General features: G+C 37.6%; 1 protein-coding gene across 4 annotated transcripts in view; it reads left to right on the top strand.

Moving 5' to 3' along the window:
* Positions 1 to 26,075, top strand: part of CPED1 (cadherin like and PC-esterase domain containing 1) — a 138,329-nt gene that overhangs the window by 53,644 nt on the left and 58,610 nt on the right. For all 4 annotated transcript variants that reach the window (XM_085042367.1, XM_085042375.1, XM_085042358.1 and 1 more), the window contains exons 8-16: positions 2,371 to 2,513; positions 3,851 to 3,923; positions 5,476 to 5,643; positions 6,567 to 6,671; positions 7,734 to 7,903; positions 12,179 to 12,246; positions 12,574 to 12,618; positions 14,488 to 14,674; positions 17,411 to 17,579. In XM_085042367.1, coding sequence (XP_084898493.1) covers positions 2,371 to 2,513; positions 3,851 to 3,923; positions 5,476 to 5,643; positions 6,567 to 6,671; positions 7,734 to 7,903; positions 12,179 to 12,246; positions 12,574 to 12,618; positions 14,488 to 14,674; positions 17,411 to 17,579 — 1,128 coding nt within the window. The remainder of the gene's footprint in view (positions 1 to 2,370; positions 2,514 to 3,850; positions 3,924 to 5,475; positions 5,644 to 6,566; positions 6,672 to 7,733; positions 7,904 to 12,178; positions 12,247 to 12,573; positions 12,619 to 14,487; positions 14,675 to 17,410; positions 17,580 to 26,075) is intronic.

Genomic DNA, 26,075 nt, shown 5'->3' with positions numbered 1-26,075 from the left:
CCCTGTGAGCCCCACACTCTTCCACTCTTCTTCAGGTTCCATGACTCTGTGCATGAAATCTGCAAATCAGAACTCTTTTGTCAATTAAATTGTGTTTTTTCAATGTGTCAGACCTTTACTTGATGATTCAGTGTATGTTTGAGGAGCCAGAGGATTCCATGTCACTGAGATTATAAGGCGTATTTTAATGACTGCAGATTTGAAAAACTGGATGTCAAAACAGGTAAACACAAAACACATGCTTTTTGTGTTAAAGCATCACAAAAGTGATATTGAGTGGCCTTTTTCTTTTCCCAGTGGCTTCTCCTAAAGCATGTCTGCATTAAGGCTTACAGCCTACTAAAATTTAATCCCTATTGCTCTGCTTAAAAATTTGCCAGCCAGAGGTCAGCTTTCTCCCAGAATAGATTCCTGTAATTGCCAGCAATATTTCCTATTCTGTCCTCTTTAAACTGTTCAATGCTTGTGTTAATCACACTCTGTCAAATGGTGAGACTGTGTTTTGTTGGACAGGCAGTCTGTTCCCTCTGAAGGTGAGAGGATCAGCATCAGTGGTGGTCACTTGAAGAAACCTTCAGCTCTTTAGTATTTTGCAATTGAACACATATTTATATACTTTTATTCACTCAGAAGTACCTGAGGTTGCTGCAGATTTTCACACTTTATCGCCCTTAATCCATACACTTTAAATTTTTCCTATCTGTTGCTGTAAATCCTGTGGAATCCATTGAAGTCAAAACTAACCTGAACTTCTTTAAATAGGATTCTTTTTTTATGAATTGGAATTTAATTGGATGAGATTTAATTTAATTTAATTGGAGATGAGATGAAGTATTTATCTTATCTCCATTGGTCCTGAACCAGCCTGACTAATTATTTATTTTCAGCCACTGGCTTGGAATAAACATTGGCCTACAACCTGATAACCTCCAATGAGAACCTGTTGAGCAATGTTTCTTTTCTGGGCTTGCTAAGGAGAGCTGCAACTAAAATGCAGTTTCTTGGAGATGCCAGTTTTATTTTAATGCCTGTTCTGTTGGCAACAGTTGACTATTACAGCCAACAGCATGCTCCAAGTGCCAGTAGGGCAAGCCAGCCTGTCTTTCATCATTTTTTACTATAAATGCATGCATTATGTATCCTTTGTGTTAAAGTGCTTGGGTACTAATTGATGGTGAGGGAGGAAACAAGCTAATGGTGTTGCCCTCCCTTCCAGTAATCCCCATCTCTCCTTATAAAACTCTGCAACTCCTAATGTTCCTTGTGCAGCAAAATGGCTGTAGCAGTCCGAGGCAGATAAAGAGGTGTGAAACATATCAGTCCTCAGCAGGCTACATGCTTCCATCATGCTACCCTACTGGAGCATGTATAAGCAGGTGATAATAGAAAATATATACTGGCCTTTCTAAATAAATGTAGTAGAGAAATTCCCAGAAATAATCAGAAAATTTTCCTTTCCAAATGTTAATACAAAAAGCATCCTACATGTACTTTACATGCTTTATCTCTGAAGATAGTGTTTTTTTGCTAAGTAAAAGTTCCTTTTTGGTAATATAGTACTACTAAATTATCTAGTGGTTTTACATAGTTCAGACGTTAACGGGGTTCTGTGCTGTATAATAACTGTAATGGAAATAGGGTTCAACGGCAGCCCCTTTATTAGCACAGAGGACTCTGATACTACAAAACCTGCCTATGTCCCACTCTTCACTGGGTCGCTCCAGTTGTTTTCCTGAATATCTGTCTGACGTGATGATAGAGGTGAATTTGCATGAGTGATGAAAGCACCTGAGGAGAGTGCTGTGCAGACCTTTAAATATGCCATTGGGAGGATTCATGAGTCTAAAAACCACAGAATTTTCGGTCAAAACACAGGCTGTGGTGGCTGATCATTTTTCCAATATCTTTTTTCTATATTTTATTTAAAGCTTGTTGACCAGAGGTAAGGATTTGTAGTCAAGCTCAAGTGGGATAGCCCTTTACACAGTATGTTAAGAAAAGAGAAGGCTTTTACTTTGAGTGTGCTATTACCCGCTAATGAAGATACCAGTATTTGTGAGTTTGTTTGCCTAGAGCCAGTTTGTTTGCCTAGAAACAGCAAAAGGGTTTCTCAAAGTAAGTTTAGACTCTGAGCAATATTTTTAAAAACCATTAATACAGATTTTGTTTCTGATATACTTATTTGTAGATAAAAAGCCATTCTCTATTAGTATGCTCTGTGGAGCTTTTTCATGCCATTTTATTTTACAAATGAGTATCAACTGAAGTTGCTATTCCAAGGCAGTTTTTATTTCTATCAGACTTTTAATTTATTATTTTAAGAACTGGCTTACTGTAAATGTTCAAAAATACATGTTTTCTCTTTCACAGCTGCAAAAGTTTTTTGAGGTATTCTTCAAAAACAGTTCTCCTCAACAAGCCTTCAACAACATGAAGGAGGCTATAAACAAACTTCTACTTATAACTGAAGTCTTCAGCAAATCATCCACCTCAGGACCAAATTCTTTCAATAGGTAAGTGACATGCAGTAGTCATTGTAATGCTAGTGTCAACATAGCTCCTTAGAACAGAATAAAAATTGTAGAGGATACAAGATTCTTAAAACAAAAAGTTCCCATCTATTTCATGCTACTTTATAAAGTAAGGACATGCTGCATTGAAGGAGTACAATTCTTCAATATCCACAGTGTTTCTAGTTTGTGAAAAGGTTATGATGAATACTTAGGACCAGATGCTGTGTCCTAATGAAGTGTTTCAGACAGCACAAATGAACAGAAATCACTCACAATTGGGTAGTCCTAACATGTATAAAGCTGAATTTCCTTTCAGTGAGCATTCTGTCATATGTCAAGTATTTAATGCTAGAGTAGCCCAGATTGTTCAGAGCTGGTTCTGGCAGGCAATCTGAACAAGTGACACTGTAAAACACTTTATGAAATGTACATTATGAAATATACCTAGGCACCAACAGTCATATTTCTGTGTGTAATCACATCTCTTAGAGTGTTATAATTCTTACATGTAAATCAACCTTTATTATGTAATATTTTTACTGAATAAAATTAATATTTGTTCTATATATGTTATGTCCCACCCCTGACATTTTTATGATAAGTACTAAATAAGTTACTGTTTATTACATTTTTGTGTTTTATAAAGCTATTTTGTGAGCCAGGTGTTTTAGTAGCAGTAATGTAAAGCTCATTATTTGACTTACATAAATTGGGAATAAAGCTTATATTGTGAGGGGAGAGAGTAGCAAGGAGGGGAGGAGTGTAATGGGGATGAAGCTATTTTGACAGTGGTCCAAACCCTTTTTTACCAATGAAATGGACTCTCTTGTTTGTGCAATGCAAGACTTGGTCATAACTCCTGGCCTGTGCCCCACAGCTACAGCAGAGCTCTTTGGCTTCAGTGAGCCTGGAGTGTTTCACCATCTCTTGCCCTCCAAATGTCTTCAAAGCTTTTGCAGGGTCTCATTTCTTCCTTCAGCGTAATTCACTTCCCTCTCTGTCAATTATATCAAAAGACTTTTGTATAGCACTATTTTCATCACCTCACAATCTGACTGCTTCCATGTTTAATGCTGCTGGCTCTTCTTAGAAATTTATTTAGTCTGTATTGCATGTTGTCTCTTGACCTATGTGTGCATGTTTTCTTGCATGTGTTCTCTGGCTGTGTATGGAATTTTACTGTCTATAGGGATGGGGTTCAGTGGTGGGCTTGGCAGTGCTAGCTTTATGATTGGATGCAATGAACTTAAAGATCTAACCTAAATTATTCTGTGATTCTATATTTCTCAACAGTACCTAACCTCACTGAATCTGATTCCTTTTATATTGTATTTCAGATGCAGCCAATGTTTTCAAATGCTAACCTTTGACATTGGATTTGGCATGTCCACACACCCAGTAGTTCTTGAGGTGAGAAAATTGTACAAATTATGGCTTGACTCAAAAAATTACACCAAGAAGAACACAGCAGGAAACCCTCTTTGATAGGTACCCTCAAATCTCTGAGAAATGTACAAATACTTCTATATTAATTTTGCCTCATTGTGGAGAGTTGCTGTAGGCAAAACCAGTTTTTAAGAGTCAGAGTTCCTGTTAATGAAGTTCAAAGTGTGCAAACTTTTCCATTTATATTAAAGGACTAGCTATTGACTCAAATGTATATCAGTGAAACAAAATCCATAGGAAGCATTGCATGAAGGTGGAATTAGGTTTTAAATGTGACAGAACAAAGATGGAGGAAGTTAAAAAAACACAATTGGCTTTTAATACAAATTAAAATTCTCTATCAATTGGATTGTCCTTCTTCATTGCATTACCAGCTTTGACCTCCACTGTGCTGCCTTCTTCTTGGATGATCTGCAAGGCCCTGAAAACCAGGGAAATGGGACCTGTGCCAGTTGTTGTACCACTCCTGCCAAGGAACAGCCTGTCCTGAAACAAATATTGTACTGCCTTCCAGCTGTTCTCATTACCTCATGTATACACATGAATATGTATATGCCTAGGTGTATGAAATGTTTCTCCATATTTATGGCATACAAATATTAACAAAAATTAGTTAATATATGCCCACTTAAAATCTTCAAGTTTCTTGTAACAACAGTGCAGTCAATCTGTCCATCCTTCAGAAAAAACGTCCTTTAAACACGTAGGAAAAATGCAGATATGAAAGGAACTTTGCACAATATAAAAAGTCCATGAAGACAATATCTGTAATTAGTCTGAGAAAACTTATTTAGCTGGTATAAGAAATGTGGTATGTCATAACAATTCATTTATTGTATACCAGGCTGTAAAAAATTACCCCAGAAATGCTTAAAAAACTAAGCATAAAACATAGAGTTTGCCTGTCTGTATAGAAGTTTCAACCATTAGCCATTTTCCATAAATTTACAATAAATCAGTAGGATTCAGTAGTTCCTTATGAAAAACCAAATTGATCTAAAAAAGAGCAGTTGATAATTAGTGCAACATTGACTTTGAATAGTATCACTTGGAAGCTTTAGTATGCACACAACCTATTCATATTGATGCTATATTTGTGTTTCTACTAAAATAATGATTTAGTCATATTTTATAACCATGACTTTGTTCATTGTGTTTATATATTATAAAACTTATACTTTCATCCGTAGTAACAGGTGTTCCGTAGTAACCCTAAACACATGAGTTCTTCAAGAGTTATGTTAACATATAATCTGACATTTGATGTTTTCAATCAAATTTCGAGTAAAACATGGAAAAAAATCTTTCACATGTGTCCGCAATACTGCACTTTGTCCACTGGAGGGCAGCAAACATCGTGATATGGAGTTGTGACAGAAAATGCAGCCCGGCATTTGTGGATTTATAATCCTATCAGTTTGTGCTATTATCACCTTTATTTAAAGTTAATATTTATTGCTATAAGAAGATTGTACTTCTTAGTCAAACTATAAATTCTTATATTGTTTTCCAACAGGTGCATGAAAACTTTGACTTTCAAGATGAGAATGAATCGACTATTCAGGACCAAATTTCCAAAGAACTTCTTTTTGAAGATACATTTAAATTTCTCTTATCTAATGAATCCTCAACATCCAGTTTCATAGAAGCTTTGCAAAAAATATATGGATCATCTGTGAGCAAGGTAGTTCATTGCGACTTTTTCTTTTTATTAACTATTTTAAAATATTCAATTTGAAATTGTGTGCATCTGAAATTGTTGGTCGCAACTTATAGAATGAAGGGTTTATTTAATCAAAACCATCTTTTACTGTATTCTGGGGAATACAACTGTAATTATATTGAATTATTAAGTTTTCTTTTGTAAAAATTCCACTCTCAAATTATGTCATTTTCCAAAATACTGTGCTTGAAATTTTTCCCACTATTTTTTAAAATGGTCTTTTTTAAATATACAGATTTGTGTGTTTTCACAATTTCATCTAGAATTGATTAACTCAGGCAAGGAGATCCATAAGCAGCGGGATTAAATGTTGTGTATTACAGCTTGGTGTCTTATTCTCAATGCAAGATATCCAGTTCCAATATTTTCTTTGCATTTATAGAATCTGTATAAATTTTGCCTCACTAGTGAAAGCCATTTCTGACAAGCTAAGATCTCTTTTAGCAGTATTTCTGTCAGTCTGGGCACTTTTAAGGATGCATTTCTGGGGAGTCCCCTGCTTGCAAGACTTCCGGGGACCAAAATATCTGGGCAACTTCTGCTTCTCAGACAGATGTGGCTAAAACAGGGTCATGGGTTCTAACTTTATGACAGGATAAAGTAGAAACCTGCAGACATATAGACATGTAGTGATGGCATTATCCAGCCTGTGTTCCAGAGACCAGTAGTTTCTATGGGTACTTTTCTACACAAAGCTAATACACAGTCTGCTTTATTCTAGACTGAAAAATGGGATGAGCTATTAAGGAGCTGGCTGGATGAGGTTAGGGCTAGTTGAGAGCTGCTGTAACTTGTTCCTATGATCAATGCAGGGATTTGGGTCTAAAGAAAGCACATTGCTTTCCATGTGATTTCACCAGAACGTGCTGCCCTTTCCTTCACAGGATGGAACACACAACAGAGAAGATGAGCAATGTTTCTCTTTAGAAGAGATAAATGCAATGATTACTTTCATAAAGGAGCTGAAGAGTCTTGGACAATTTGAGCTGGTAAAATAAATAGGGTTTTGCTTTATTGGATATATATTTAATGTAAATCTCTTAACATTTCTCCTTCATTACCATTCTTTGCTGTCTCTGGCACATGTAATTAGACTGGATGGGCAGGGAAGCAAGGAGATAGAGATAACACTGATTTTATTTTGGTGGATCATTTGAATTTAATTTAAAAGAGATAAAGAAATACAACAGGGAATTCGAGTTGAGGTTTCACTGAAAAGAACAGCTAAAGCAGAAACAGAGACCAGAAAACAGAAGGAAAGGAAAAGAAGGAAAACAATGGTAAGAAGATAGGATGATAATGAAGCAAAGCAGGAGTGAATGGAAGGACTAGAGACAGCACAACACTGAGATCATGACCAGAGAGTAGATATAGATGAAAAAATGTTGGAAAAAAGAAAAAAAGCAGGTGAAATATGTTATGTTTTCTTCTTCACACTTTGAGTTCATTTTTGTAGAAGAACACAGATGGAGGAATAACAATCAATGTCTGTGAATAGGCATGGTTAATGAGGGAAATGGTGAGTATTGGGAATATAAAGGATCTGCAACTGAATCTGTTGTTCAGAAAGTCTGCATGATATCAGGATTCCTGTGAGACTTCCTGGATTAGTATTAAGGATGAAGACTGATGACACTTTCTGAAGAAGCATTGAGTCCAATAGATCTGGAATTCACAGAATCATCTGTGTTGGAAGGGACCCAGAAGGATCATCAAGTCCAAGGGACCCAGAAGGATCATCATCATTCACTCTTAAGTAAATGGCCCAAACAGGGATTGAGCCTGTAACCTTGTCATTATTAGTTCCATGCTCTGACCAACTGAGCTAAACTCAGGGTCAGTTTAGAGGCAAAGGAGATCAACTTCCACGTCAATACTGGTAATGCTGATTTGCAAGGCTGGGCAAGACAGCCATCTTCTAAGCGTGTGGGAAAGAGCATTAATATATAACCAGCACTATGCTATGTATACTGTCTTCTGATCACTTCTCATGTCTTTGCACTCTACAAATATTATACTGTGTTCTCTCTAATCAGTGTCTCTCTTCTCAGCTTTTCCCTTCTTCTGCACCCAAGATCCAAACTTTGCTGCGTGACCTTTATCGAATGGTAGACCCAATGAGGCGGCTTAGTTCAGTCCTGACTCTGCATTGGTTGCTTTCCAGTTTACTTCAACAATTCCAGACCATGAATAAAGAGGCACATACAAATCTTTCAGAGTGGTAAGATAACTATTATATATGTTGAGGGTAGTTTCTTAAATTATATTAATTGCAATATCTCCAGTGAGCATCATAAAAGTTAATCCTTCAGAAGATGTAGGTGGACTTGCAACCCTTGAGATGAAGCTCTATCATTCCATATGGAGTCCTTTCAGCTATTCTGCCATTAGAACTCTAGCTAGGTTGCTAAATAGAAAAGTTTTTGCTTCTCTAATATGAAAGACTCTGGATTGAAAATTAATCGGAACTACAGTACATTTTTTTTTAAAGAAAAATTAATTAGGTAGGCTGTTTCTAAACTCTTAATTAGGAGCATTTCCCAGGGTTAAAACTGTCTTAGTTTATGCACCAATTAAAAGCAAAAATGTAAAGGAAATAAAAAATTTCAGCTGAAGATTTTTCCAAAAGAATTAATAATTTTGATTGGCTCCAAATATTCTGTCCAACAAAAGACAGGTCAGAGAGCATAATACTCTGAGAACCTTATTTTAAATCTTTTTAAAAAGATGGGAAAAATGCTGTAGGGAAGGAGAAAACATGTAGTATACTATATGTTTAGTATGAAATTTGTCAAAATGTGTTTTCTTTTTTCATTATCTCTTAGCTAATGATGTTTCATATACATATATGCCATACTGACTACTGACATGATTTTACAAACAAGGACTTGGGAACAGAGGCACATTAGACAATGTGTATGCTCCATTTCACTGAGTCTCAGGATGAATGTATGAATGATATTATTTTGTACATTTTTTCTGGGAGAATGTTGTAGTGAGTATTTAAGTGTCTGGGATTTCTTAAGTTTTAATTTTGTTCCTCATCGAATTGGGCATGGCTTTGAGCAAATCAATAATTATCTATATCTTTGGTTGCTTTACTGTAAAGGGGAGCTTACATTTTATTACTGCACTAGTTAACTGTTTATTAGTGTTTTGAAAATACACAGTTCCATGAGAGTGCTAAGTTATTGTTGTTACTGTCGACCACCCTGACCACTCCGTGAGAAGTAACTCAAAGATGCAGCTGCTTGCATTCATATGTAAGCCCTTGCCCTTTTGCAGAAATATTTAGGTTTGCATATCAAAGCATACCAGCCTTTAGCAGCTTTCTGTTCTAATCTAAGCTGTGCCACTCACTCACTTTGAGCAAGCCCCTTGGCCTCTTTTCTTTCTTCAAGCTGAACATTATTGCATGCATATAAATATGTAGAAGTACCATGACCTTTCTCCAGGGCATAGGCCAGTCTGCTTCTTTGGACTATATTTTTCTGCAGTGGTTAAGCTAATAACACCATTCCCGTCATTCACTGTATAAAAAACCATGTGCATTGTCATTGCTAAATCAGAATCTTCCACTCCTTTAGCTACATGCATGTGATGGTGATGCATGTGTCAGACATGCAGGTAATTATACTTAATTGCAAGGAAGAATGAGCTTAGTTGTACTTACTCCCCAAATAACTCAGATATGCATTCTCTTTGAGCTTTGATTAATCTCTTTTTTTTTTCCTTAATTCCCAGCTTTGATGAGTTTGTATATCAGAACACTTTTCCTGAATTTCTTCAGTTAGGGCCAGGTTGTTTGGTTGATTTATTTAACAGTTCTTATTTCTCTGACTGTGGAAAATTGGTATACCTGTTTATGAACTCTAGTGATTGCATAACTGACTGTTCAACCAGACAAGAAATCTTTATGAAAAATAGTGACTTCTGACTGAGGTCTTGTGCAGTTACTCTGTTCACTGATCATTACTTCATAGGATGAAGACAGGATTTAAACGTTTCCTAGTCTGCATATTTTAACTCATTTCATCTGTATAACTGATGTTGAAACTTTAAATGCTATTAGTGAACCCTCTAAATTCCTTCCACAAGGGAAGTAAGAAGAACTCTAGAGATTGATCTCAAACTATAATGAAATAATTATAGCCTAGGTGAAAATGACCACTTCAGATGTATAGGTATAAGACATTACACTAACACGTGCTCTGAAAAATTTTCGGCATTTTTATGGACTTTTTTCCACTCTATGCAGTTCAAACTCGTGATACTACTGTGATATACATAACTGCTGTCTTTTAGGATAGAGGCTGTGAGGTATCATGGGAAGTATATTTGGCTCTGTCAGACAGCACGGAAGAATCAGATTAGGGAGTAAAGCTAACCCTTCTGCGAAAGACAAAAGCCTAAGCAGGTCAAAGGGCTGAAAATGTTTTTATTAAATCAACTCATATATTTGGAAAAGTGGTTCTAGCTTCCCACATGCAAACCCTTTTTTAGTTCTGCTATAGTGGTGCTGATGATTAAAAAGCTCAGGCTGCAACAGAGGTAAATCACTGAACCATAGAGTCATTTATGTTGGAAAGGTTCCTCTCATCCTGGCTTGGGAGACTTATTGCTTGGGAGAACAACTCCACCTGGCTCCTCTTTTCAGGGAGTTGTAGACAGCAATAATGTCTCCCCTGAGCTTCCTTTTTCCCAGGCAAAACACCCTCAGCTCACTGAGCCTCTCCTCATAAGGCTTGTGCTCCAGCCACTTCCCCAGCTTTGTTACCCTTCTCTGGACATTCTCCAGCACTTCAATGTCTTTCTTGTAGTGAGAGGCCAAAACCGAACACAAGATTCAAGGTGTGGCCTCACCAGTGCTGAGTGCAAAAGGTCAATCACTGCCCCAGTCCTGCTGGCCACATTGTAATCTGAGTATCTTTCTCTAAAATGATTTCTAAATATTACATTTTTCTTCCCTGCTGTTATCAGGTATAGTTATTATATGTCTCAGTGCTGTCTGATGTAAATTGCGATCTCTACAGGTTTGTGATTTGTACATATCAGACTGTTCCTTTGTGAGCAGGGGCCTTGCAGTTGTGGTGGCTGCCACACTCCTGGGGAGGTCTCTGACTAAACCAAAGTCTGAACCAAAGTCTGGCATTTTATACAGTTAAGACATGTTGCTTTCACCTTAAAATAGAGTTTGGGACCCGGCAAGCAAAAAGGAGCAGTGGAGAGAAGAAATGTGTTTGACAGATGTTAGCTGTTACTTCCTTGACAAGCAGAAAGAGGGGTGCAAAATTACTTACAACTTGGAAAACAAACTTTCCAATAGTTTGTTAAGTGCCTACTTTGAAGTGGGTCACGAATGTGCATGAAATTAGGGTGGTGTCTAGACACTGCAAGCTCAGAACTACATTTTCCTGCACACACAAAGACACATAGATCTGCCAGCTGCTTCTTTCCTTATCTCATCAAGTTAATGCAGAAATCTCTGGTTTATCACAGGACAGTTTTTTTATCACTGGACAGTTTATCTTTTTTCATGATTGACTTCAATACTGCTTTCAGAAGCTCTTGTTGAAACATCAGTGATGGATCATTGCACAGAACAATACTGCTACCTCCCTTCCTTGGCACAGTGACTTCTTTCAAAATCCAAACTGGAGTATCCAGGAAGAAGCTGCTTTATGAGAACTTCTAAAGGAAAACTGGGAAAAAAACCTGTGAAAGCTTCAAGAAATGCTAATGGACCTCCAAAAAGGTCTTACTAGCCAGAGGATTGGATTGGAGAGAAGCCTACTCCCTTTTTTCTACCATGCTACCAACATTCTGCTTGAAAGAAAAAATCTGCAGAGTTCGCCATATGTGCACGACTAACATGTTGATGAATTATTGAAATTGACTTTTCTGCACAGATATTTCATATATATATATACACACACACATATATATACACATATATATATATGTACACACTCTCTCTGGATTTGTTTTGAATTTGCAAACAAGGCAAAACACATGGAAGTTCCATTTTAGGAATTCATGCTAATGTCAGTACAGATATTCCCCTTGAGACAGGCTTTCATCTTTATTTAATTATTTTTGAACAAAGTCTAACTTTAATCTCATGTATATGCAAGAAAACCCATCATAGAAGCAGTAAAGAGATATAGTTTGGGTTATTTTATTCTTGGCTATATCCACTGTTTCTTTTCCCAGCAATGCAACTATGTTTTGGAATTTTTTTTTTTTTTTTTTCTATTTTGATGTGATATGCATGTATATGGAAAGTATTTTCTCTTATGTTCACTTCGTTCACTTCTCTTATGTTCTCTTATGTTCATCTCTAATTCTGGGAATATGAACCCAGAAGGTTCATATTTGCATGGAGAATACTAAAATACCATGTGCCCTGGGATATCATATAGAAATTTGTGCAAAATGTTTCATTGTTTCTGTTCTGTAAATTCATTTAGAATTATGTCTGCTATTGAATTGACAGGCAACCTTCTCAAAAAAATACGACTCCAAAGCAAAATGTTCCTTCTGAATTCAGGAAGAATCATGAAGGTAAGAGATCAGAGTAAGATCTTTTATAGACAGTATTTTTTCATTTTTGTATTATTTATGACACCGTTTGGATTTAGATTACATTGTCTTGCATTCCAGCTGGAAAGTCTTAGCTTACTACATATAAAAGACCAGTCTCTTCCTTATCTTGTGTAAGTTGGTATGCTGAGCCCATAAGCAGCATTTACAAGCCTAAAGCAAGGACCTCACACTGTAAAGAATAAAAGTACAATGTGTCTCTTATAATTAAAAGATGGTTCTTTCTCCAATAGGACTATAATTGGGCTTAGAGGAGAAAATTATTTGCTGCTTCTGTTTATCTTTCAGCATTGCATTATTCCAGTAGGACTGAAGAAAGACAATGCAGTTATGGTAAGTCAGGGTCTTTCTAGACCACTGAGGGGGATGATCAGAGATTTCTAAAAAAATTTCTTGGGTTTCTCTACATAATCTCTCAGTGAATAGAGTGTCTGCAGACAGGTAAAAAAAAATATATATTTTTAAGTTACAAGAATGTATATAAAACACTCAGTAAATGGACTATTATGTTAAGTAAGCCCCAAAACCAAAATTAAATATTGCTATATGTGCATATTAATTGATTGTACTCATTGATCCCTTGTCACACTTCAACAGACTTTGGCCCCTCTTTCTAACAGCCTCAGCATACATTTCTTCTTGTAAAAAAACCTTTAAACTTGTCTGGAATTTAATCAGCTTTGTTTAAGGCTTTCTCTTCAGCTCAGTAATGGAGTATTAAGAAGCTACTTACGAGATGCTGAGTTTTTCTAAAATATCTGCTTGTAGGACTATTTAAAGTATTATTAAAGATCTTTAAAGATGTAAAATATATTTTTCTTTGGTGGTAGCAATGCTTTCTGCAGCCTTCCTCATTCCCAAGCTATATGAGAGGCCTGTTTGTAAACATGAAGCCATTGTTCTGTGGTGGAAAGTTTTGCTACACATTTAGCCTCATGTCACCTCTGGTACTGAGCTCATGCTGCTCCTAGGAACTATTCGTGTGTCAGATAGATGTCAGAAATACTCCTGGGCTGGCTGACTGGCATCACCATTCTAATTGCATGATATTTTATTTTAAAAATACCTCAATAAATGTTATTTTGAAATTCCTCTTCATCTTTAAGCTAGTAGTGAGACATTTCTAAGTAAGGCATACATGATATGGAGAAATGTTTATAGGCATCTGTAGGGGTTTTTTTTAGTACCTTTGGCATGTCAATGTGTAAGAATCTATTCCCCCACAAATCTAGCCCAAATTCTGTTCTTCCATTGGAATATCATCTCTTAAATTTTCATCCATGCAAGAGAATGCTGAAATTGCCCTGTTTCGTTTCTCAGGGCAGATATTTCAAGGTAGAAAGGGTCCACAACAGAAGTATTTGCATCCTTCTGACACTTTTAAGACAGGTTTTAGGCCACAAGATTTTTCAGATACTATAGTAAAAGAGTCTCCTATCTGGAATATTTTCTGAAGAACCCAGTTTAAAACATGTACCAGTGAATATATGTGTAAAGCAATTTGAATGTGATATTATACTGTAAATCTGAATCCAGTACGCTGGATTAAAATATTTGTCATAAGTAGGTTGCCAACAAATAATTATTCTCCTGAGTAATTTGGCAAAAACTGTGGAATAAAGAACACATTTGAGCAAATAGGATTTGATTGTGGAGATTTCATACACTGGAAAGGAGCTGGAATTTGTTGATATAGGAATTTTAATAAAACATTCTTCCAGCTGTACTGCAAATGACCCCATGGGTCTTGATATCTCCATGTGACTTGGTCTTGTGAACAGTATGTCTAACTTATTTTGATTTTTATTGGAAATTACACTTGTACATAAACCCTGTACACAGCCTGGTACCTAAGTAGGTTATGAATTTTGGCCTACCTCTTCTTTAAGTTTCAGTTAACCAACTAGAGACAGATCTCCCAGACTTAATCCTTCCATTTTCAAAGGCTTACCCAGGCTTTGAATTTTGTGACTAGGACTAAAGCGATTGGACACTGAATGTTTAAAATCCCTCCAAGGTCTAAAAATTTCTCTCAAGTGCCATTACAAACTCCATTAAAACTTTGCAGCAGGATTATGAGTCTCAGAGTCACTAGGCATTAAATATTTTGCCACTGTACATGTTACCAATGCCAGAAGTTGCATGTTGTTCCAAAATGTTCATACATTTCACCATTTTTTCTTTGATGCCTTCTTGGAACAGATAAAGATACCCTATCTCATATCAGACAGATCTTCACCAGTCCACAGCTGGACTTGAATCCTCACTTTGACCCAAAGATCAAAGAATACTATGCAGAAGTGCCATTCGACATGGTGACAGTGAAGATAGGAGCAGAACCCTCTAACTGTCAATGCCATGTACACCTCGATGACAAGAAAGGGCCAAGGTATGAGCAACAAAATTGAGTGTAAAAACGTAATTTTGGAAATATGTCATAATGTTCCAGAATTGTTTTTTGTGTCTGAAAACCCAAAACACCGATAAATTAGTTACAGAAAAGTCAGAGAGAGTTCAACACTGAGAAACTTGTATTTATTTTCGTGTCCTGGGGGCAATGGTCATATGTCATTCTCAAGCCATAATTAACCCTAGCTTAATGGAGTGTACAGTTGCAGTATCTCACCCAGCATCTGCAGTCACTAACACCATCAAAGCTGGGTGGTTACAGACTGTCCCTACACTGCACACAGTAGATGACAGAGAATTTGAGCTTTTGTATCCAGGTGTTAATTTTGCACAGTGCCCTAACCTGCTGCCCTGCTGGGCTTGGTCTGCTTACTTGGGTCAGAATAGGGCAGCTGGCTTCCAAAGCAGAAGTTCAAGTTTACTAAATCAGAATGATCTGGTTCTGTCATAGTTATATTATAAACGATTGTCATAAAATCATAGAATAAGTCTCTTTGAAAAAGACTCTTATGATCATCAAGTCCAACTATTAACCAAGCAGTGCCAAGCCCACCACTAAACCATATCCCTCAGTGCCCCATATACATGGTTTTAGATACCTCCCAAGATTCTGACAGAGCCACTTTGCTGAGCAGCCTGTTCCAATGCTTGACAACATTTTCAGTAACGAAATTCTTCCTACTGTACAACCTAAACCTCCCCTGGTGCAACTTAAAGCCATTTCCTTTCATCCTGTCACTTGTGACAAGAGACTGACCTCCACCTTGCTACAGCCTCCTGTCAGGCAGTTGTTGAGAGTGACATGGGGTCCCCTCAGCCTCCTTTTCTCCAGACTAAATACACCCAGTTCCTTCAGCCAGTCCTCATCAGACTTGTGCTCTAGTCCCCTCTGCAGCTTCCTTGCCCTTCTCTGGACATGCTCCAGCCCCTCAATGTCCTTCTTGTAGTAAGGGGCCCAAAACTGAAGGCAGGATTTGAGGTGCAGCTTCCCCAGTGCTGAGTACATGGAGGCAGTCACTGCTCTGGTCCTGCTGGCTGCACTATTGCTGATCCAGGCCAGGAAGGCATTGGCCTTCTCAGCCACCTGGGCACACACTGCCTCATGTTCAGCAGCTCTTGACCAGCACCCTCAAGTCCTTTTCCACCAGGCAGCTTTGCAGCCACTCTGCCCTCAACCTGTAGCTCTGCCTAGGGTAGTTGTGACCCAAGGGCGGGACCCAGCACCTGGCCTTGTTGAACCTCCTACACTTGGCCTCAGCCCATGGATCCAGCCTGTCCAGATCTCTCTGCAGAGTCTCCCTGTCCTCCATCAGATCAACACTCCCACCTAACTTAGTGTTCTCTGCAAACTGACTGAGGACACCCTCAATCTCCATGTCCAGATAATTGGCCTGGCCATCCAGCCAGTTTTTTACCCAGCAAAATATATGTGAATCTAAGGTGTGAGCAGCCAGTTTCTCCAGAAGAATGCTTTGGGAAACAGTGCCAAAGACTTCACGAAAGTCTAGGTAGGCAACAGTCACAGCCTTTCTCTCTTTCACTAAGAGGGTCATCTTGTCATCCACAAAAGTCCCAGCTTATTTTCTTTTAGAGAGCTATAAAGCTGGATGATAGACAAGAGTCATCACTAAACATCATGTTTGAGCACTGACATACAATCAACCACGATGTTTAATTGCTACTATGATCCCTGGCACAGTTTTGGCTTTCCCAGCCAGCTGTCTCAGAGATGACACCATGTACCAGGGACAATACCAATAGGTATTTTGGGTATGACCTGGTTTTTAATGTTGGGAGGGACAAAAAGTGTTTATTTATCTGGGTCAGGTACTTCAGAACCAGAGAACTGGCCTAATTACATACTAGCCATTAGTAAGTGGATAAAAGGGAGAACAGGGACAGTGATTTTCTTGGGAAGAAAAATTCTTTACCATTTCAGAGCTAACTTTGCTTCATGACGTGAAGTGCTAAGCCAATACACCATCTTTTGACTGATTGTGCTGATCTAAGGCTCAATATGTTTCCTGTATTTTCAGTAAGAAATCAGTCTTTATCATTTCCAAAGAAACTGTCATTAAATTCTTCCACCCAACATTTTGATGTTTTAATGTTAAGTTCCTTGACAGTCAACATGGATATATGTGAAAACCTCAAAGATTTCTTCCTTGTAGAATAAAAAAGAGTATGAAGATGTTCTTTACCCAGAAAAGTAAAAGCCCTGGATTTGAAGGTTCTGTGCCTTTTGGCATTTCCTATTTCCCTGCTAAAGGAAGAATGCAACAGTTCAGCTTTGTTCTGGTTTGTCACTCTAAGCAGTTTGTCTGGGCTCCATCACATTTGGCTAGTGGACAATTTCAGCATCTACCTGCACTTCTGATTGTATTTGTCTCCCTGCTGACTTCATCACAAATTTGGGCCTTGCAAGAATTATTGTCCCTAATGATTTTATTCACAGATTTCATGTCAGAATATTTGCCACTGCCACTGTTTTAACTAAGTTCACTCGCGGTATTTTGTCTTCTTGAAAGAATTGCAAATACTTACAAATATTGTATAACACTGTTTTTATTTAAAATCACATGTATTTTGTAAGAGAAAGAAAATGTTAGAAATAGCAACCTCTAGGAGCAAGTAAAGATTAGCAGCCATAAATAAAAGAGTGTAAATGTTTGTTTCTTTAGTGTTTATTCCGCTTCTTTCCTATTTTGTCATGCAGCATTGCTAACTACCCCCTTGGCCTTGGATTGAATAAAGTCATCGTTCTTGTAATGGATGATTCACAGCCTAGCCCTGAGGTTGTGAGCAGCTACAAAATCACAATTTATCGAGAGGACCGCCCTAGTCTCCCTTTGTTTGATGACTATATGATGTGTGGGTTTGTGCAGGTATTGTCTCTTCATTCTTTTGCTATACATTATTTGCTATTAATATTAATATTAATATTAATATTAATATTAATATTAATATTAGCTGGTTTCTGTTCATCTTGTGGTATAAATTAGGGTACATGAGCCAAAGCTCATGTAGAGCCAGATTTGTTGAGATTAGAATCTGAGTTCTAAGCACTATAGTTGCATGAAATTCAGCATTTACACTACATTTTGGGTATAAAAGGTAAGTCCAGCATAAGAACCTGTTACCATGTATTTGAGAGCTCCAGGTTAATTAATTCTTGCCTTGGTCAGCCATAACCTTTTCATTACTTTCCATAACTGTGCCTTTCTGGCATTAGAGCCTTTTACCAGGAAGGATATTTATAATCACAGTCTGTTTATCAGTCTTCAAAACAGATGCTGCTACATAATTTGTGAAAGAAAATTGTTTATTCTATATCAATAAACACAATGAAAACACCCCACTGATAATTCCAAAGAAAGGGGTGATTGTTGCTTACATCACATTTCTGCGAATATAAATATGGTAATGCACACAATTTACTCCCAAGAAATAGCAATCCTTAGAAAGGAGTGGGTCTGTTGAATGAAAAAAGGGCCAGAGTCTGTCCAACAGGGCTTAATAAGAGCTAGGAAAGGGGAGCTCAGGCTAAATTAGACACAAAAATGGAAGAAAAGTAGTGAGAGTAACAGTGAAGATTTCAGTTAGTGAAACTATAGTGATAAAACTATTGTGCATAAGAGAGAAAACCTGGAACACATGCTGGATCAGAGCTGTTTGTATTCCAAAGTTTGAGGACCAAATGTTGGTTGCTACTTGATATGGTGGGCAAAGATAAGCCAGCCAGTTCAAAGAGGGAAGTGACATTGTAAATGGTAATCACAGGCACTGCTTTTGTCTGTGGAATTTTAGGCAGATTAAAAGGATTGGTGGGTTTGTTCCAGAGCATCCAGGAATAATATATTTTGTCACAATTAATTCTGCAACTAGGATTTTCAAAACTATTGCGTTGAAACTGTCTTCCATGTTCACGTCAAATATCTAATCCTATCTTTATTTATCTTTGTTATGAAGACCTTAACATATCCTTTAGCAAAACTTGCTTCCCTTCCCTGCTTTCTTTCTATATACTGCAGAAGATGTTGGGAGACCAGGCTGGTAGAGGGCAGTGCATTTTATATGATGGGGCAGATCAAGAGGGATTTTGTTTTTCTTGTGGACAAATAAGCACTAGGGCTTAAAACAGGAGCCGAAGAGATTATAAATGTTGATAGCAAATTGTATGTTGACAATAATTATCTCAATCTGCAAATCAGGACTGCCAGAGAAAATGTATGTGGTAGTCATAGTGTACTGACTGCTGACCTGAATTCCTGGTTATGATGTTGTCTAGGCCTTCACCTATTCTCTGTCTCTTCTCTTGGACTTCTCTTAGAAGCTCAAAAGGTCAAGGACCATCTTCTTACTGTTTGTGCTGACTCCACAGTACATCTGCTAGTTTCTACAGTAAAATAAGAATAAACACATATAATACCTGAGATTTCAGTTCAGGTGTACAGCGGCCTGCTTGACATCTTAAGTATGAGTTAATATGAGAAGGAGAGCAGCAGTATTGAACTAGAGTTATATTAGTAGGAGAGCACACTGGCTGGAAAGATGCGAGGAAAGCTCTTTTTGTTTCCTTATTTGGGGCACATATCTGAGTGTAGGAACAGGAATTCAATCTCAAAAATATCTTCCCACACCAGAGTTTACACTGTTGTTAATGTTTTATGATAGCATTTGTGAGACTGAGTATGAATGTTTGAAGCACTGTGAAGGCAAAGAGATCTAGACTGATAAAAATAAAAAATGTTTTAGAAATTTCTTTTGACTGAGCTTGGTTTTCTGCTCCTCTGTGAATAACTACGCCCTAATTAATACAAGTGTTCAGAGCTAGGGATGACTTCAGGAGTTTAAAGAAAAAATGAGATGAAAAGCATTCTTGTGGTATCTAACGAGCACTGTGAAGATACAGTTTGAGATTCTAAAACAATTTTTAGATATGTTAGAGGCAAACTTATCAGAGAGTGCCTTTAAAAAACAAACAAGGCTGGAGCTGGAGATAGAAATGGCATTCTAAAACACTTAAAAGCCTGCATTTTTTTCTATTTGCTAGAATAGAATGTATTGCCTTCTGCTTAGAATGAGGGTTTTTTATCAATACAAAATTCTGGTCTCACATAGCCTCATTTCATTTTGCTCTTCATACCAGAGAATATTATGCACTCTTGCAGAGCAGGTCAATACACCCCCATCAGTGGCATGAATACTTGTAAGTCAAGAGACACCTGTTTTAGGAGCAAAAGGATAAATAAAGCATGACCTGATGGAGTCTCCTTTGGACACTTGACCAGGCACAAGTGGGATCACCCATGAGGAGAGAAAAGTCACTCATAGTGGTGTGGTCTTTCTCATAGAAAGCTTCAGTTAAAATTCTAATCCTGCAACTTTTTTTCTTGACTTTCTTTTATGTTTAATCCCATTAGGATATTCAGGTTTCAGTGCAAGATGATACTATATGAAAGCTTACAATTAAAAGACAGAGTGTGGGATGTTTCCAGTCTTCTAACAATTCTCATGTAGTTGAATAATCCTGGGTGCATTTCAATGCATTGAATTGAGAAGTGTGTGGTTCCTAGCCTTGCAACCCCTAAAAAGGGAAAAAATATTGTCTCCTGTACTCTTTGATAGCAGCTGTAATATCCCTGTTAAAACCAAATTACTAGAGGGTAAACTGTTACTTCACAATAGCACCTTCAGCAGATTTGGTTGCCTTCCATTGTGTGTTCTGCACTTTGATAGCATTGTTTGGATTGCAAGTGGAGAGGTTATTGATTTGTGCTTGAACTTAATTTTGTTCAATTGCTGCCAATATTCAAATTAAGTCTCCTTGAAAGAAGTGGTGCCATTTCATTATCACCTGTGAAGCTGTGATGTGAAGATAGCCAGAATCCGAAGCAATCAGCAGAAAAACCAGTGAGCTCTTAAGACAGAGTTATCAGCATCACTCTCAAGTGAAAAATCCCAGACTATGTACATACTATCAACAAGGACAAAATGTTTTATTCATTCTTACACTGCCCATTATCTTTAAAATGCAAACTCATTTATCTATGCCTCACTTGAAATATGTGGCTGTTACCTCTTTTATTGTTAATCTTTGCCTAGTGCAGCCATGGAGAGTAACTGCTGATGTGTTTAGGGAACCTTTTTTGACCCTGTGGACTTCTATACCTATTTGTACCTTGAGTGTCCCATTGGAATATGGCTTGTTTTGTTTGTTTGGTTGTTGTTTGTTTGTCTGTGGGTGAGTTTGGGTTTGGTTTGTTGTTGTTGTATTTTAGTAATAGAGTTATTTTATTTGGGTTTGCATTCATATTGTGAGCAACGTATAGCTAATGCTATATTTTATAGCATAGTGTGTTTCATTCTCTGTAATTTTCTTTTGTGCATTTGTACAGTTGATTCCAAAATCAGTGCAGTGCAGTGGGCTGGTGTTCTGGCAGTCCTACAGCTTGCTCAGCTTTGAGATAACAGACTTAGAGAACAGCTTCAAAAACTTTCCTGATTTTTGTAGAATATCTTTTTCCTAAGTACTTTTATCTCTTGTATTTTTGTAAATCCTTTTATCATATTCTTTTCCTAGGGCCCAAATAGCTCAAGAAGCCCAACAGAGCTGATGATGAGATACTGACATAGCATTGCTGACTGTATAACACTAAATGGCAGCAATGCAGCTGCAGATGCTAGCAACAACATGTTGATTTCTCTGTCTGTTACTAAACTTCCATTCATCAAAAAGCAATTAAGACATAAGCCTAGCCTGTTAATGGTAGTTAACTTTACTATAAACTTCTGGGGTAGAGATGAAAAAAAACTCTCTAGAAAGGAAGAAACCTTAAAAAAAAAAAAAAATTTAATTTTCATGCTCAGGAAGATATGAGCATACTTTTTATTTTTTAGCTCAAATTATACACTTCCGAAGGGAAATAAAATGGTTTTACTTCATTTTTAACTGTGTGCTATTGCAGTTTCAGAGCTTTTTGTACCAGACAGTAGAAGTAAAAACTGTCAATTATAGAAACAAGTATTAACTCCTTGCCTAGTACTTTCATGCAAAGGATTCAAAGAACCATGCAAATATTAAATAATGTAAAAAAACCCCAAAACAGCTTAGGAGATAAACAAAGAACTTGTTCTGTAGTAGGACAGGCTGGAAGCACATTAATCTCTTCTGAATTTCCCATTAGCTGGATTAGATTCAGTGTGACCCCCATTACAAATCGCCCATCTCGTCTGTCCTTAGGACACTGTGGGTGCTGTGTACAGACTCTAAGGATTTGCAGTGGTTATTGTAGCAGCAGCTGACCCTCTTGGCAGTTCTGGGTTTGTGTGTCTTGCTTGAAAAGGCACGGAAAGTGCATCTCTGGAACTAAATATACAGTCTAATTATATCAGCAACCAGACTGTATCTTATTTGCAAAATTAGCTTACTTGCCTTTCAGAAAAAATAAAGATATCCATTATAGGAGCAACCATGCATTGCATTCTTCTGCCTTTTCAAGTATAGAGCTGGTGACAATTTTTTTCAGTGGTTTTGAATTTTTCCAAAAACAACATAAAAATGCCCCAGACTTAAAAAAAAATTAGTTTGAATTAATTTTTTTGGTTGTTATTCAAAAGAGGATGTTTTGATTCAGTGGGGACTACTTGATTTTAAGATTTTAGCATTTAAAATTTGTATTGGTATAACTTAGATATTTTCACTGTAATGCAGTCCAGAATGCTAGCTCTCTTTTCAAGGAAGGAGTGGCTGGGATAACCAAAAAGCTCACTCAATAGATCTGAAATAGCCAAGTCTAAATTTTCCTAAGAAACACTGGTCAGAGCACAGTATGACAATCATGTTTTCCAGGAGCAATGCCAACTTAAGCATCCCTTTCCCTGCCTGCAGCTACTCATGAACCAGATGGGAAAACTTTTTTATTTAATTAACTAGTTTCTAAGATAAGGTTCTCATTCTCTCTATGTGAACACAAGTGAGGGGGTAAGTGCAGGGGCAGAAATGAGCAGCTGAGCACAGAAGGAGGGTGGGTGCTGTTTAAGGCTGCTTTTTCTTTCTTCATGAAAGAAATTCACATTGAGATTGGGTTTAAAACTCTTGCTGGTTTTAAATGAGCAGGAGCTTCATGTTCAAAAATTGTAGAAGTAATTTATGGGTAGAAACATACAAAACACTAGAAATACTTTTGCATTGGTATTAATCTATAAATTATTTTGGTTCTGTGTGACTGCAGCCCACTTCCCAGGAAAAACACAGCAAGGTTCACATAGCCTTGAGGAGCAAATACATAGCAAACTGAACACATTAAATTGTCAGCAGTTCAGGTGAAAGCTACAAAAGAGCTGGTAGAGGGAGACTGCCATAAAAAAGGCTGAGGTCTTACATCTTCAACTGCTGTATGTCAGCGTGGTTCAATTAATTTCAGGGGAGCAATTCCAAATTAAACTGATGGAGTACCTGTCCTGACAGAAACATACAACTGAATTCTCTTCTATTATATATGCAATGCTCATGAACAAATTCACTTGCATAAAACTGCTGAATTTGTTAGTAATTTTCCTCAATATTAGGTCAAACAACAGCTTAGGCTAATGCAAAAAACTGCTTCAAGGTCTTTTAAAGTATTTAAAGATCAAGGGATGTATAATCACTATACTGTAAGTATAAACTAATCAGACACCTAAATTAAATAACACAACTTGGTGTTCTAAAAAGTATATTTAAGATGATATAGAAGGGAGAGATGTAAATACTAAATACACTTAGCTGATGTTCAAGTACAGGGTTAATTTGTGTGTGTATCTCAGAGCAAACTTTGTACAGTCAGCATGTTCTGTCTTTGTCAACATCTATACTACTGGGAGAGAAGGCTTACCACATTTTCTTAATTATACCAAAGACTTCTGTGATGATTTAAAGCATTGCTCTATAGATGAGTCAGAGGAACAATTAACCATTGTGATGGATATTCTTTACATTTATGCAGTTCTGTGCTGAACTCCTTTTGGATCTCAGAATAAGGATGTGGCTGTTAGGCTGACATCTTAATCAGCATTTGGTATCTTCTGCTTTAAGAAAAGGTCTCTAAAACTCAGCAGAGCATAGATCCAACATTTGAAGGAATTAATACAATGCTCTGAGTTTTCTCTAGAAGTCAAACCCATCTTTCACCTATGAAGTTAACTCCATAGACAGTCTGCACTATCATCTGGTACTCATGAGTTCCCATAATCAGTGCTCACTGCGAGATATCTGCTGGACTCTGAAGAGGCCACAGAGAGAAAATGGGCAGAACTAGGGCGTAAAATGGGAAGACACTGCAAAAGAATAAGTTTATGTGTCCTTTTATTTAGGCATCTCTTGCTCTGAGCATGGAATAAAAATTTATAGTTTTATTCTGTATCTCCAGTAGGCTGTGCCTGACTAGGACCATCATCATACTCTCCAGCACTTTGGGGATGCCACATTACAGAGCCCAAATTTTAAGGCTCAGGATCATGTTGGCTCCAGCTGCCTGGAGAAAAGTTTATAGTCTTCCAGTTTATGGTATTTTGCTTACACTCCTGATTTTATATTAGTTGCGCTTAGTCTTCTCTCTATAGCTAAGTTTCCTGTTTAACATGTGATTCAAGATTAATACCAGATACACTCCAGGAAATGCTTCCAGAAGATTCAGGCAGAGACTGAAGAGAGCGGATGTTTCTATGTAGCAGCAGCTACATTTGTCATTATTACGATGTCTGTATTTAGGAAATGGTGCGTTACACAGATCGCTGATGGATAAATTGCCACCAGTATTTTGAGACAAGCCATATGAATACTGATTCAATGATTCAGCAGGTATAAGACAGTAGTTACTGGGATGACACCAACAAACTAATTTGGTTTATTATCATTAGCCAGAAATTTTGTTGCTATAAGTTTAAGTTCCTATAATAATTAGACCTTGAAGACTGAGAATTTTATAGGAAGCTTTCAGCCTTATTTTTTCCAATGTTCCCTTTCCTTGGATGGCACTCTTTTGGACAACAACTTCTTAAATCAGGAGCGATACCACTCTTCAGCACAACTGAATTTATTGACACTACTAGAGTTGTTTGTAGCACCTCCTACCTCAGCAGTGGAAACTTTAATATCTACTACCATTCTTTTCTTCTTTTATGTGTTTGAACTTTAGCGCAGTCTTACTAGGAACATCCCACCCTCCCAGATACTCAGGTGGCTCCTGAATTGAGTAGTTATTTTGCTGTTATGGTGCCACAGAAAAATATCATTAGTATATAATTATGTGATGTACAAAACTGTAGAAGATAAGCCTCAACGATCTGACAGGGAAATTCCATTCTTTTGTGTGCTCAGGCCATTCTCCCGTTTCATACAATTAGTGATGTCATCCCATGAGTGTGCATGACACATTAAAGATACAGAAGATGAAGATCTGCCCATAAACTAGCCAAGGAGAAACTCATAACTCCATGACTAAAAATAGCAGGGACTTAAATTATGACCTGTATGATTGCAACTGGAGAACAAAATCCCACTGGTGCTAGTGGGGTGTAAGGTTGGACATTTCAGCTTTACAATAGCTGCTCCCTATGGTGCTTCAGGATGGGGAGATACTGTGGCAGGCACAGTGCTGTGGGTGCAGATTCTGTAGATACACTGCTATCTCTGAGCCCAAGATGGACTGCTAGTACAGACTGGAAGAGATCCAGGTTTTTCTGATTCCTTGCTTTTAACCAAAGGATTAAAATGTCTTTTTAAATAATAGCAGCAAATCATTGTGGGTGGCTGTGAAAGGAGACAGATGACAGTAAATGCTGGGTAGGCAATTCTGCTCCTGGGAGAATACTGTTCTCTGGAAAAGTTTATCAGAAAACCTATTTTTATATAATTTTTGTCAGCTATGTGGTTTTTTGTTTGTGCTAAGTTATCAGGCAATCATCCCACATATTTAGATTTTCAGTTATGGTCCTTCTTTGCTCTTATTTTTGATGTTTTCAATATAGTACAGGCCCAGTAACACCACTGGAATCAATTACATTTTGCTAGAGACCTGGTAGCAGTAACTTTTCAAAAGATTCCTCATAGCACAGACATTTTTTGTGCTTATTCTTGCTCCCATTCTTTGGCCTACACGGTGATTCCTCCATGCATTGCTGTATTGCGGGGCAGTTCAGGCAGAGAGGTATTGTTTGATGGACTGATGGCCCTTTAGGGGAAAGAGGGAGCTTCATGCTCGAATCACCTCAACCTGAGGCCAGCCAAAAGAGTGTTTGGGGGGTCCTGGCCCAGCCTAACTAGCTGGGTTGCTTCCTTCTGGCTGCTCCTACCTACAGAAGGGCACTGCTGGAGCCAGACACTGGGCAGGCAGAGGCAG

Source organism: Lichenostomus cassidix, chromosome 1Aa, assembly GCF_008360975.1.
Source record: "Lichenostomus cassidix isolate B80296 chromosome 1Aa, HeHo_3.0, whole genome shotgun sequence".
Taxonomy (NCBI): domain Eukaryota; kingdom Metazoa; phylum Chordata; class Aves; order Passeriformes; family Meliphagidae; genus Lichenostomus; species Lichenostomus cassidix.
Note: the sequence above shows the minus strand (reverse complement) of the source record. Positions and strands in the feature narration are given on the sequence as shown.